Source organism: Mustela erminea, chromosome 10 (assembly GCF_009829155.1).
Source record: "Mustela erminea isolate mMusErm1 chromosome 10, mMusErm1.Pri, whole genome shotgun sequence".
Lineage (NCBI taxonomy): Eukaryota > Metazoa > Chordata > Mammalia > Carnivora > Mustelidae > Mustela > Mustela erminea.
The window spans coordinates 45,129,463-45,141,483 of NC_045623.1; the positions used below are offsets into that span (position 1 = coordinate 45,129,463).

General features: G+C 36.7%; 1 protein-coding gene across 11 annotated transcripts in view; it reads left to right on the top strand.

The window, feature by feature from the left end:
* ZZZ3 (zinc finger ZZ-type containing 3) overlaps positions 1-11,636 on the top strand; it is a 119,157-nt gene extending 107,521 nt beyond the window's left edge. For 10 of the 11 annotated variants that reach the window (XM_032360773.1, XM_032360769.1, XM_032360766.1 and 7 more), the window contains 4 exons: positions 1,620-1,772; positions 6,784-6,918; positions 9,926-10,026; positions 10,346-11,636. In XM_032360773.1, coding sequence (XP_032216664.1) covers positions 1,620-1,772; positions 6,784-6,918; positions 9,926-10,026; positions 10,346-10,490 — 534 coding nt within the window. In that variant the 3' untranslated portion in view covers positions 10,491-11,636. Of the gene's footprint in view, positions 1-1,460; positions 1,503-1,619; positions 1,773-6,783; positions 6,919-9,925; positions 10,027-10,345 lie in introns of those variants that run through there. The other variant, XM_032360772.1, reaches the window with a different exon arrangement.
* Positions 11,637-12,021: the final 385 nt, after the last annotated feature.

Here is a 12,021-nt window from a genome sequence, read left to right on the forward strand (position 1 = left end):
AAAAAACCAGGTAGGCCTTACGGTAAATGGAGTCAGTTGAGTCTAAGAACCACTGATCTCTGATTCTGATCCCAGGCCTTTTCTACTATTCTCTGCTACTCTTTACAGTGAAAAAGCTGTTACCTTTCTCCTGCATAGACCACTGCATCAAACTGTAGCCAATATTTTGCTTTAATTGCAAAAACTAAAGCACACAAATGGCCTCTTTTATTTCCTGCTATTTCCTCTCCACCACCACTGCCACCCTTCACAAGAGAAGGTAAAGGCATATCTGATGCTGTTAACCCTTCTCTGTTACAGCTTCCTTATTGTTTTATGTGATTTTACAGTAAGAATATTGTCTGTACAGCTCCATGTTTTACAAGTTTTGTTTATCATCTTTTTACCAAGTTTTGGAAGCTTGTTTTAATTTGTCAGTTGATTTAAATATTTTGGATTCCCCCCAATATAGCATTACTTGTATCAAATATGTCGAGTTCATCTTGTAACTTTGGAATGTTGGAACCTTGATATTTAATTCAACAGCTCTAATTTTCATGGTTAATTTCCAAGTTAACTTTAGATGTGTTGGACACCTTATATTTTCACAGCTAAGACTAGGAATGATAAAGGAATACTAAAGAAACCTAAATGTTGGGGCGCCTGGGTGACTCAGTGGGTTAAAGCCTCTGCCTTTGGCTCGGGTCATGATACCGGGGTCCTGGGATTGAGCCCCGCGTCGGGCTCTTTGCTCAGCGGGGAGCCTGCTTCCCCCTCTCTGCCTGCTTGTGATTTCTGTCCGTGAAATAAATTTTAAAAATCTTCTTTAAAAAAAAAAAAAAAGGAAAGAAAGAAACCTAAATGTGTTCCCTCCTTTGGGTGCACTGAATTTTAAGTTAGCATTTTAACTATAGCAGTGTAGCCCAGCCACTGACACAGCGATTCTTTCCCATGGTTAGAGTTTGAGTTTTGGAACAGTGAAATGATGGTTCTGCCTGTAGCTGAGGTTATTCTTTGTGGCTTATACTGTCTGTGAAGAGAGGCAGTCTATACAGTGGTTTGAGAGTGAGGGCTTTGGTCCCTTACAGGCTTAGTTTGTAATCTTGGTTCTACCACTATTAGCTGCAGCACCCTGAACAAGAAATGTAACCTCCATCTTTAAATTAGAGGTGATAGAGGAGTGCTGTGAGGATTAGATGACATTGACATACAGACGCCTAACAGTGTTAGATAGGATTTTTAGACATTCGTCGTGTTGTGGAAGTGTTTTTTACGTGATTGTTTATATCTGGCTTAGGCTATGTCATCCTCCCTGATCTTCTGTAAGATGTCTGTAAAAGGAGTGTTCAGGATTTGAGTATTAGTGTGATCAATGCTGGGGATCCATATACAAGCTAGATAGCACGTGATCTGTTGTACTGTTGTTGGGATATTCCCCCTGCATTTTTTTTTTAAATCTAGTTGTGCTTTTAAAATTCTAGGTAATATAGAAAAAAAAAAAAACAACCACATAAGACTATGCTGAAGAATAGAGCTGAAATCCTTTTAATAGACTTGGAGGGAAATAATAGTTATATTTGAGCATCTTTGATTCTTTCCATGATTTTCCAATGTCTCAATTAAAAATTTTTTTTTCTTAGTCTTCAACAAGCAGACGACAGCACCCCCTTAATAAGCATCTCTTTAAACCTTCCACTTTCATGACTTCCCATGAACCACCAGTATATATGGATGAAGATGATGACCGATCCTGTTTTCATAGCCACATGAGCACTGCTGTTGAAGAGGCATCAGTAAGTTACCTATTTATATAAAATGAGTATTTACCTATGTGTTATACAGATCAGAGTACAGAATGAGAGCACCAGAATTTTTAATTATTCCTACCCTTCAGAGAATGTTGGTTTCTTTTAATTGCCAGTCAGATTTATGGGCTTTTTAAAAAAACAATATATTGTTAAAAATAAAAACAATACATTGTTAAATTGTTATATATTAATAATATATATCATTATATTATTATATATTTAGATATAACATGTAAATGAGAGAAAACTTAAAAACATGCAAAAAATAGAATAGTATAATGAAATATATATGTACTATATATAATAATAAAAGAAATTTTGTGAATATCTGCAAAAATAGAATAGTATAATGAACCCACATGCATCTGTCACCCAACTTCAATAGTTACTAGCTTGTTGCAATCTTATTTTCATCTGTATTTCTTACCCACTTCCATCCTGGGTTATTTTGGAGCAAGTCCCAGACATAACAGAATATTATTACCATGTTTATAAAAAGGTAATTCTTTATACGATCAAACATGCGCTCAGTTCACATTTCCCCAGTCATAAATTACAGTAGATTTCCTCCTTTTCTCCTTCCCTTCCCACCACCCTTTTCTCCTCTTAGGACTTTTTTGTTGAGAAAGTCGGTCATTAGAATTTACCACTGTGTATATTTTGTTTGCTTCTCCTTGTCATCTCTTCTGTCTTTCTATTCCCTGAATTTTTTGTAAATTGATAGTAGGTCTAGATAATTGGTGTCACTTAGAAATTCTGTTTTTCTGCTCCCTGGATTTTCTATAAATTGAAAGTAGGTCTAGATAATTGGCCAGATTCAGATTTGTTTTTTATATTGTTTTTTAAGACTTATTTATTTGAAAAAAAGAAGTGGGGTGGGAGGGAGAGCATGAGCACAGGGTATAGGAGCTGAGTGGGAGAGTTTTAAGTAGATTCCATGCTGAGCACAGAGCCTGATGCCAGGCTCGATCTCATGACCCTGAGATCACAACTTAAGCCAAAACCAAGAGTCAGACTTTTTAAAAATTATTTTTATTTTTTTGGTAAAATTTTATTTATTGGGGCACCTGGGTGGCTTAGTTGTTGCTTTTGGCTCAGGTCATGATCCCAGGGTATTGGGATCAATCCCCGCATTGGACTCCCTGCTCAGCGGGAAGCCTGCTTCTCCCTCCCCATGCCCCCTGTTTCTGTTCCCTCTCGCACTGTGTCTCTGTCAAATAAATAAAATCTTTAAAAATTTTTTTCTTTACATTTATTTATTTGAGAGAGAGCACAAGCCAGGGTAAGGGCAGAGGAAGAGGGAGAAAGCGGACTGCCCGCTGAGCAGGGAGCCTGGACTCGGGGCTCTGTCCCAGCACTTCGAGGTCATGAGCTGAAGGCAGACGCCTAACAGACTGCGCCCCCCAGATTTGTTTGTTAGGGCAAACAGGACTACTTAATGAGTACTTTCATCAATCTGTTTGTCTTTTTTGTTTTTTGGACATAGTAGATTCATTAATTCATTTGATGTTATAAAATAGTGATAGTCTTTCATTTCCTCATTATTTATTTGAGAGACTGTTCTGTGAAGTAACTCCCTCTTCATCAACTTTTTTGATTACCTGAGGGTACATATGGAAAAGGCAGTGTAACTGCTTGATTGTTCCCTTTATTTTCTTATTTTTAAAATGATTGAGGGGCACCTGAGTGGTGCAGTTGGTTAAACATCCAACTCTTGATCTTAAGCTCGGGTCTTAATCCCAGTGTTGTCAGTTCAGGTCCCTTGTTGGGCTCCATGTACTTTATAAAAAGAAGAAAACGAAGTACTTTATTTAGATTTGGAGTTTAAGTGGAGGAACTCAAAAGAAGTGGTAGTCAGGTTGGCATTAAAGGATGAACAAAATTGAGCCAGGTGAGGAGTAGATTAATATATGTAGTAGATTGAATTTGATTTAACTTTTGTTTGGTTGATTTAATTAATTTATTTTAAAATGAGAACCAGTTTAAATCAGTCTGATTATTTTGAAATAGCTATTCAAATGTATATTTATGAAGCTACTAGTGGTAAAATTTACAGATTTCAGTTCTCTTCAGAAAGGCATTATCTAGAGAGAGAATATGATTACATGTATGTACTTCCATACACTTTTAAAATCTGTACACTATTTTAGCCTCATCTGAAATTAGTCTTAGTATTTCCCCTTTAAGTAAACTTGAAAATAATTATAACAAGGAGCTCTGTTTATGGGTATTTTTAAAAATTTTTATTGTGATAAATACATAACAACCTTTAATTTACCATCTTGACTAGTTTTAAGTGAATAGTTCAGTAGTGTTAAGTACACTGACATTTTTGTGCAACCAATCCCCAGAACTCTTTAATTCCTGGAAAACTGAAACTTCAGAACCATTTAACAGCACCTCCGCATTGCCTCCTCCCAGTGTCTGGCAGCTACCATTCTACTTTGTTTCGATGAATTTGGCTACTCCGGGTACCTCAGAATCATGCAGGTTTTGTCCTTTTTGACTGGCTTATGTCACTTAACATAATGTATTCAAGATTCCTCCATCTCATAACATGTATCATTGTTTCCTTTTTAAAGCTGAATAATATTTTGGGGTATGTATATACGTTTTGTTTATTGGTTCATCTGTCAGTGGTACGTTTTGCTTTCACCTTTTGGCTATTGTGAATAATGATGCCATGAACATAGGTGTACAAATAGCTGTTAAGAGTCCCTGCATTCAGTTCTTTTGGGTATATACTGAAGTAGAATTGCTGGATCCATATGTTAATTCTCCATTTAATTTTTGAGGAACTGCCATACTGTGTTCTGTAGTGGCTACAACATTTTACTTACTCACCAGCAGTGCACAAGGGTTTCGGTTTCTCTGCATCCTTGCCAGCGCTTGTTGTTTTCTTCTTCTTCTTTTTTTTTTTTTCCTTTGGCTAGTAGCCATCCTGCTGGTTATGAGGTGATTTACCTTTTCTTAGTCTTATTGGCCAAATTTAATAGTATCCTTAGACCTAAAATGCAAATTAAAAAATTTGGCAGTTTTTATTCTGTATTTGCTTAAAATATATCTGAATTTAATAAATTTCATTATAAGATTTCTTACCCTATTATTTAGTTAGGCCACATTGTATTTATTACATTACTTACGTTGTCATCCTCAGTACTGACCTAGGCAGGTAATTTAACATCTTTAATTGACAAGAACTTGAAATGGGTGAAAGATAGTGTGAGATTATAAAGAATCTTTTGTTAGCTGAGGACTTGGGAGTTGTCTCTGTAGGTAGGTAGGAAGTCATTGGGAGATTTTAAGCCATTGTGGGGCTTGCGGAAAGAGTGAATACTCTAGAGGAGCAATTTGAAAGATGTTATTATGTTTTTTAAGGATTTTATTAATTTATTTGACAGAACAAGCAGGGGGAGCAACAGGCAGAGGGAGAGGGAGAAGCAGGCCCCCATGGAGCAGTGAGCCCAATGTAGGACTCAATTCCAGGACCCTGGGATCATGACCAGGGCTGAAGGCAGACGCTTAAGTGACTAAGCCACCCAGGCACCCCTGAAAGATTTTATAAAGTATTAAGTAGTGACAGATTTTGATGGATTAGATAAAAGAGTGAAAAATTAAGAATAACTCTTGGATTTAGGCCTTAGGCTGCTTTGTGTATAAAGAGTTAGTTAAATATTGAGGAAAATCTGGGTTTAAGTTACCTGACTTTGCAACTAGTTAACTATGTGACCTTGTGTAAATGTTATCATTTCTGTAAACACCAGTTTCCTTGACATAAAAGAAACACTGTAGTTAGTATTACCTAACATGAGGAATAGGAGGAATGGGAGGGGTAGGAGTTGTCTGGATCAGAACTGATAGAATATGGATGTGGTCAGGGAATTGGAGATGGTTACAGGAACATTGTGGAAATTAGTGACCATGGGATCAGTCATGAGGTAGCAAAGGAAAAGAAATGGAGCATTGATGGGCAGAGTGCAAATAAATTGGGAGAAAAAGTCAGAAGCAGTTAGTGATTGGTCTGTCAACTTCAGCTTCATATCTTTTTGTTGTTTTTAGTATTCTGTTTTTTATACTCTATTCTGAATAATCATCTTTTGTAATTTAGTTTATCCCCTTGGGTAAGACAGGAATGTACTGACTTGGTCATTGGCACTACAGAGCAGAGATTCGTTTGCTCATTGTTTAGAAAATAATACATTTATTTGAGGAAGCATAAAAGTCTTTTAAAGAAGAGGAGCTTCCTGCAGATCAGGTAGAAGTAGATTATAAGGAGTATCTCAGATAGCCATTAATGTGTTGGAATGGGGTTGAGTCTGCATTAATGTGTAACAGAGATGGGAATCATCCCCTGGTACTTTGTTAGGTGGCCTACTACAACTCAATATTACTGTTGCATTAAGAAGCCCTCCACAGTCTGTTAAGAGGCCAGTGCTTGGTTTCGGCTCAAGTTGTGATCTCGGGCTTGTGAGAGCAAGCCCCACATCAGGCTCTCTGCCCAGTGTAGAGCCTGCTTGGAACCCTTTCTCCTTCTCCCTGTGCTACTCCACCACCTCAAATAAATAAAGATTTAAAAAAAAAAAAAAAGCCCTCCAAAAATATTAGTCTAACATATTGCTAAAAGCAGACTAATTTTTTATGAGTCCTTAAGGTGAGGTATCTTAAAAGTAAAAAACATTTTGTTAATAGAAAAAAATACCTATGTCTGTCTTTCTTTCTTTCTTTCTTTCTTTCTTTCTTTCTTTCTTTCTTTCTTTCTTTCTTTCTTTCTTTAAGACTATTTATTTGAGAAAGCAGAAGCTGGGGAAGTACAAGAGAGAGAGAGAAGCAGGGAGCCTGATCTGGGGCTTGATTCCAGGACCCCTGGGATCATGACCTGAGCTGAAGCCAGATGCTCAACTGACTGAGCCACCCAAGCACCTCTGTGTCAGTATTTCTTGTACTCAGTTAATTTTAATTATCAAACATTTTTGTTTTCTCTTTTATTCTTTATTAGGATGAAGAAAGTATTCCTATTGTGTATAGGAATTTACCTGAATATAAGGAACTATTACAGTTTAAAAAGTTAAAGAAGCAGAAACTCCAGCAGATGCAAGCTGAAAGTGGATTTGTACAACATGTGGGCTTTAAGGTAAATTCTACTGTTTATTCAAATTTTGAAAGGGTGATAAGAGATATTTAAGATAGATTCTGGAGTTTTAAATTCCAGACTTCCCAGCACACAGATAAAAGTAAGTTTAGTTCTAGTCCTATTCATATAACTATAGTGTATTAGGTATTTGAATAGGTTTATGATTCAGTGGAAAGAAGACAAACATAGAAGCATCTATATTTTGAGGTAAAATATGAGATGTTTTTGTCTAGCTATTTCTCTTTCTTACTCCCATCTTTACTGAGATATAATTGACAGAAATTGTATATATTGAAGGTGTACACAGTTTTAAGTACAAAAATATTATCTCATATTTGTATGTGTGTGGTGACAACACTTAATATATACTCCTTTAGCAAATTCCAAGTATATATACTGTATTATTAATCCCATGCTATACCTTAGATCCTCAGAATTTACTTAGTTTATAATTGAAAATTCGTATCACTTGACTAACATCTCTCCATTTCTCCCATCTCCCAACCCTGGGCAACCACCATTCTCCTCTCTGCTTCTATGAGTTTGAGTTTTTTGTTTTCTTATATAAGTGAGGGCGTATATAGTGTTCACTTATGTAAGTGAGCACTTGTTCCTTTCCGTGGTTTATTTTACTGAGCAAAATGTCCTCTACTTTCTCATCCATGTTGTCACAGATGACAAGAGTTCTTTCTGTTTTGTGGCTGAATAATACTCCCATCGTGTGTGTGTGTGTGTGTGTGTGTGTGTGTGAGAGAGAGAGAGAGAGAGAGAGAGAGAAGGAGAGAGAGATTTTCTTTGTCCTTTCATCTGTCAGAGCTGTTTCTCTTTTTGTTGCTATTGTTCATAGATGAGGAATTTCTTTTCCTTTTTCAGGCTAGTTGAAGTACATCCATTCATTCCAACCAATTTTGAAATACCAGTTATGTTCAAGACACTTTGCTTAAGTGCTAGGGACTCAGTAGTGAACAAGATGGACTTAGTTTCTGTCATTCTGTTTTCTTCTCATAAAGAATTTAGTTAAATTAGTAAAATAGCTCACTATGACTAGAGAGCATACTGGAGAGTAGTGAGGCTATTGAGGTGCCTTGGAAATTTGCAGAGGAGTTTAACTTTCCTTAAAGGGTTGGGGAACCATTGAAGGAGTTTAGGCAGCAGGTAATATGAAATTTACATTTCAGAAAAATCTTTCCTATTACTTATACTATTAGTATTGATAATCTTTAGGAAGCCAGGCGGGTTAGAATGGATAATCTCTGACAACTATATTGTTAAATTTTGCAAACAGTAATGTATTCATGTGTGTTATTTATGTAATTAAAAAAAATTAAGTGATGGAGAGGATGATCATTCTGGACTTAGTATGGAGAATGGATAAGAAGGCAAGGCTGGAGGCAGGGAGACTGGCTAGAGACTCTTCTGGTAATTTAGGCAAAAGATGAAATTGTCCTGGGCTTGATTGGTGGCTGTGGAAATCGAGAGAGATTGACAAGTTTGAGAACACTTTTGGCTTTAGAATTAAGTATATTTGATGAGATTGGAGGAAGTAAAACGAGACCAAGAACTATAGAATTGCTTGTAGTGGTTACATAAACATACCGATATGTGCTGTGACTGATACACAGAAACTTAAAATTATTATACTTCTGAACTTCTAGTATGGCCATTAGCCAGACTATATTAAATGATTTTTTTCTCTTGGTCTTTCCATAACCCCGCTTCTCAAAATTACGCTGTAAGACCCAGCTGTGGCTTGTTTACTTATCTATCAGCCGCTCTAGTTGGCCTAGAGAAACTAGAAATGAGATTTATTTCCAGAATTGTTCAGTAGAGACTGAGGACTACCAGGATGCCACCACACAGGGAAAGAGTTAGATCTGCCTTTTCTTTATGATGGGCTTTGGTTATTAGGATCATCAGGCTTTGGAGAATAATTCAGCAAGATAAAAGTGTAGAGAATACCTTTGTGTTTACCTGGGTTCACAAATGATAGCTTGTTCAGTAGTTCTGTAATATATTTGTATAGTTTTAACTATGGCATTAAATCAGTGGTGTTTTTTTTTTTTATTTGGCAGAGAGAGAGAGATCACAAGTAGGCAGAGAGTCAGGCAGAGAGTGAGAGGGGAAACAGGCTCCCTGCTGAGCAGAGAGCCCGATGCGGGGCTTGATCCCAGGACCCTGAGATCATGACTTGAGCCGAAGGCAGAGGCTTAACCCACTGAGCCACCCGGTGCCCAAATCAGTGGTTTTCAATTACAGTCATTGTACACTGGTCTGAGGTCCCTTTAAAGTAAAGAGTTATTAATAAAATGTCCACATTTGCAAGTGACTTACTTAAAATTTTAAAAAGTGAGTTAAAGAGTACACTTCGCATGATGAGCACTGAGTAATGTATAGAATTGATGCATCACTATATTTTACACCTGAAACTAATAGAACACTCCATATAACTATACTGGAATTAAAATAAAAAACTTTAAAAAATTTTAAAAAGCAAATTAGGGGTGCCTTGGTGTCTCAGTTAAGCATCTGCCTTTGGCTCAGGTCATGATCCCAGGCTCCTGGGATCGAGCCCTGCATCAGACTCCCTGCTCAGCAGGAAGCCTACTTCTCCTTCTCCCTTTGCCTTCTACCCCTGCTTGTTCTCTCTCTCTCTCTCTCTCTGTGTCAAATAAATGAACAAAATTTAAAAAAATAAAAGAACTGAATGACTAACCACACCTTAAAAAAATAAATAAAAATAAAAAGTAAATTAAAGCATATTCAAGGCTAGCCCGAAGTTATTATAATGTATGTGTTACCCACCTGTACATCCATCTTGAATGGGTGGAATTGCTACTAGTTTGCTAGAAATTGTATCCGATTTACAACGATTTTTGTGTTATGCTACTGTCTAGTGCATAGGGAAAGAGGAGAAGATGTTTTTATGTACATTATGTGTTTCCCAGCAGGAAAAAAAAGGCTTTGAAACAGTGTAGCTTAATATTTTTTCTCTCTGAAACTTTTACAGTGTGATAACTGTGGCATAGAACCTATCCAGGGAGTTCGGTGGCACTGCCAGGATTGTCCTCCAGAAATGTCATTGGATTTCTGTGATTCTTGTTCAGACTGGTAAGTGTTTTCTTTATGATGGGTCTCACACTTTGACATAGAGCTTTTCAGCCGCTAGTGAATTTGATTTCCAAACTACTTAGAGAATGACAACATTTAGTGGATTAAACCTTGTTGTTCTAGGCAATTAAGAAATTTTCTTGAATTATACCACATCTCAGATAACTTTCTATTAGAGATTTTGGTAGATTAATGGATTTAAACATGTAGAACTGTGAGGAAGTTTTGTAATATCTAGACAGAAATGCATCCAGTGCCATCTAATGATGTGTCTCTCTCTGTGTGTGTGTGTGTGTGTGTGTGTGTGTTTTCTTTGCAGCCTTCATGAAACAGATATTCACAAGGAAGATCACCAGTTAGAACCTGTTTATAGGTCAGAGACATTCTTAGACAGAGACTACTGTGTGTCACAGGGCACCAGTTATAATTACCTTGACCCAAACTACTTTCCAGCAAACAGATGACATGGAAGAGAACATCATATACTAGTCCTCTTCAACACATAGCAATGGTATCATTGTGAATTATGTGCACAGTTTGGAAAGATTCTCTGCTTTCCCTGAAATGACACTCACAGCATGACAGCTTCCTGAGTGTTCTCGTCAAGTCCAGCTCTGCACCGTTGTGGCTCTAGATTACTGTTCAGCAGCTGAGCATTCCTGGTGAGCAAAGGGTTTCCCTGGTGAATTTCTCACCATCACCCTAAAGCCTTTTAGGTGGTGATCTTAAATGGGTGAGATGGAAACGAGAGCACACATTAAAGAGAGTAAATTCCAAAGGTTTCAAAGAACTCGGTCATAAATAGGATAATGAGAAGACAAAGTATTTATCTTAAAACAGTTTAGTAGCTTTCAGTTTTGTGAAAATAGTTTTCGGCACAGAAGCTGACTTCTTAGACAAAGTTTTAACCAATGATGGTATTTGCTTCTAGGATATACACTTTAAAAGAACTCACTGTCCCAGTGGTGGCCACTGATGGCCTTTAGTACATCGGAGCTGCTTAACCATATTGATGTCTAATTTCTTTTAACCACAATGAACTGTCCTTATTACCAACAGCGAAGCACTACAGGAGGCAGCTGTGGCATTGCTTCCTTAACCAGCTCATGGTGTGTGAATGTTATACAATTGTCACTCAGATATATTTTTTAAATGTAATGTTATATAAGATGATCATGTGATGTGTACAAACTATGGTGAAAAGTGCCAGTGGTAGTAACTGTGTAAAGTCTCTAATTCACACCATTAATTCCTTTAAAATACACAGCCTTCTGCCTCTGTATTTGGAGTTGTCAGTGCAACTCATCAAAGAAAACTGCCTAATATAAAAATCATATATATGGTAATAATTTCCCTCTTTTGTAGTCTGCACAAGATCCATAAAAGATTGTATTTTTATTACTATTTAAACAAGTGATTAAATTTAGTCTGCGCGGTGAGCAAGAGTTCACATGCATTCTTTTATACTGCTGGATTTTGTTGTGCATCATTTAAAACATTTTGTATGTTTCTTCTTATCTGTGTATACAGTATGTTCTTGAATAATGTTCATTTGTCAGGAGAACTGTGAGAAATAAACTATGTGGATACTGTCTGTTTATATTATAGAATGCTTGTTGTGACTTCCTTTTGGTTAGATTTTGGATTTTTTTAACTAGTGTTGAAACAACAACAAAAATTTTTAAGGGGTTGCTTTACCTGTCTGTCCTTTAAAAAGAGTAAGAACTGTAGTATTATGGAAATGTTTGAGAACGTGAGAAGGTCTGTGAAAAGATGTAACATTTTCACTCTGTGTGTGCTGAGACACTAAATTAAAGTAGGCTACAAAAAGAACACATACCATGGTTAAAGAAAATGGGTATTATTAATGTCCAGATGTGAAAGCTATACTTAGGCTGAAAAGCTTTATTCTTTTTGATGAAAGTAAGCCCCCTTCATATGTCTAATTTAATCAGATGGTTTTTGAAGATCACGGTATTCACTGGCAATTATCAG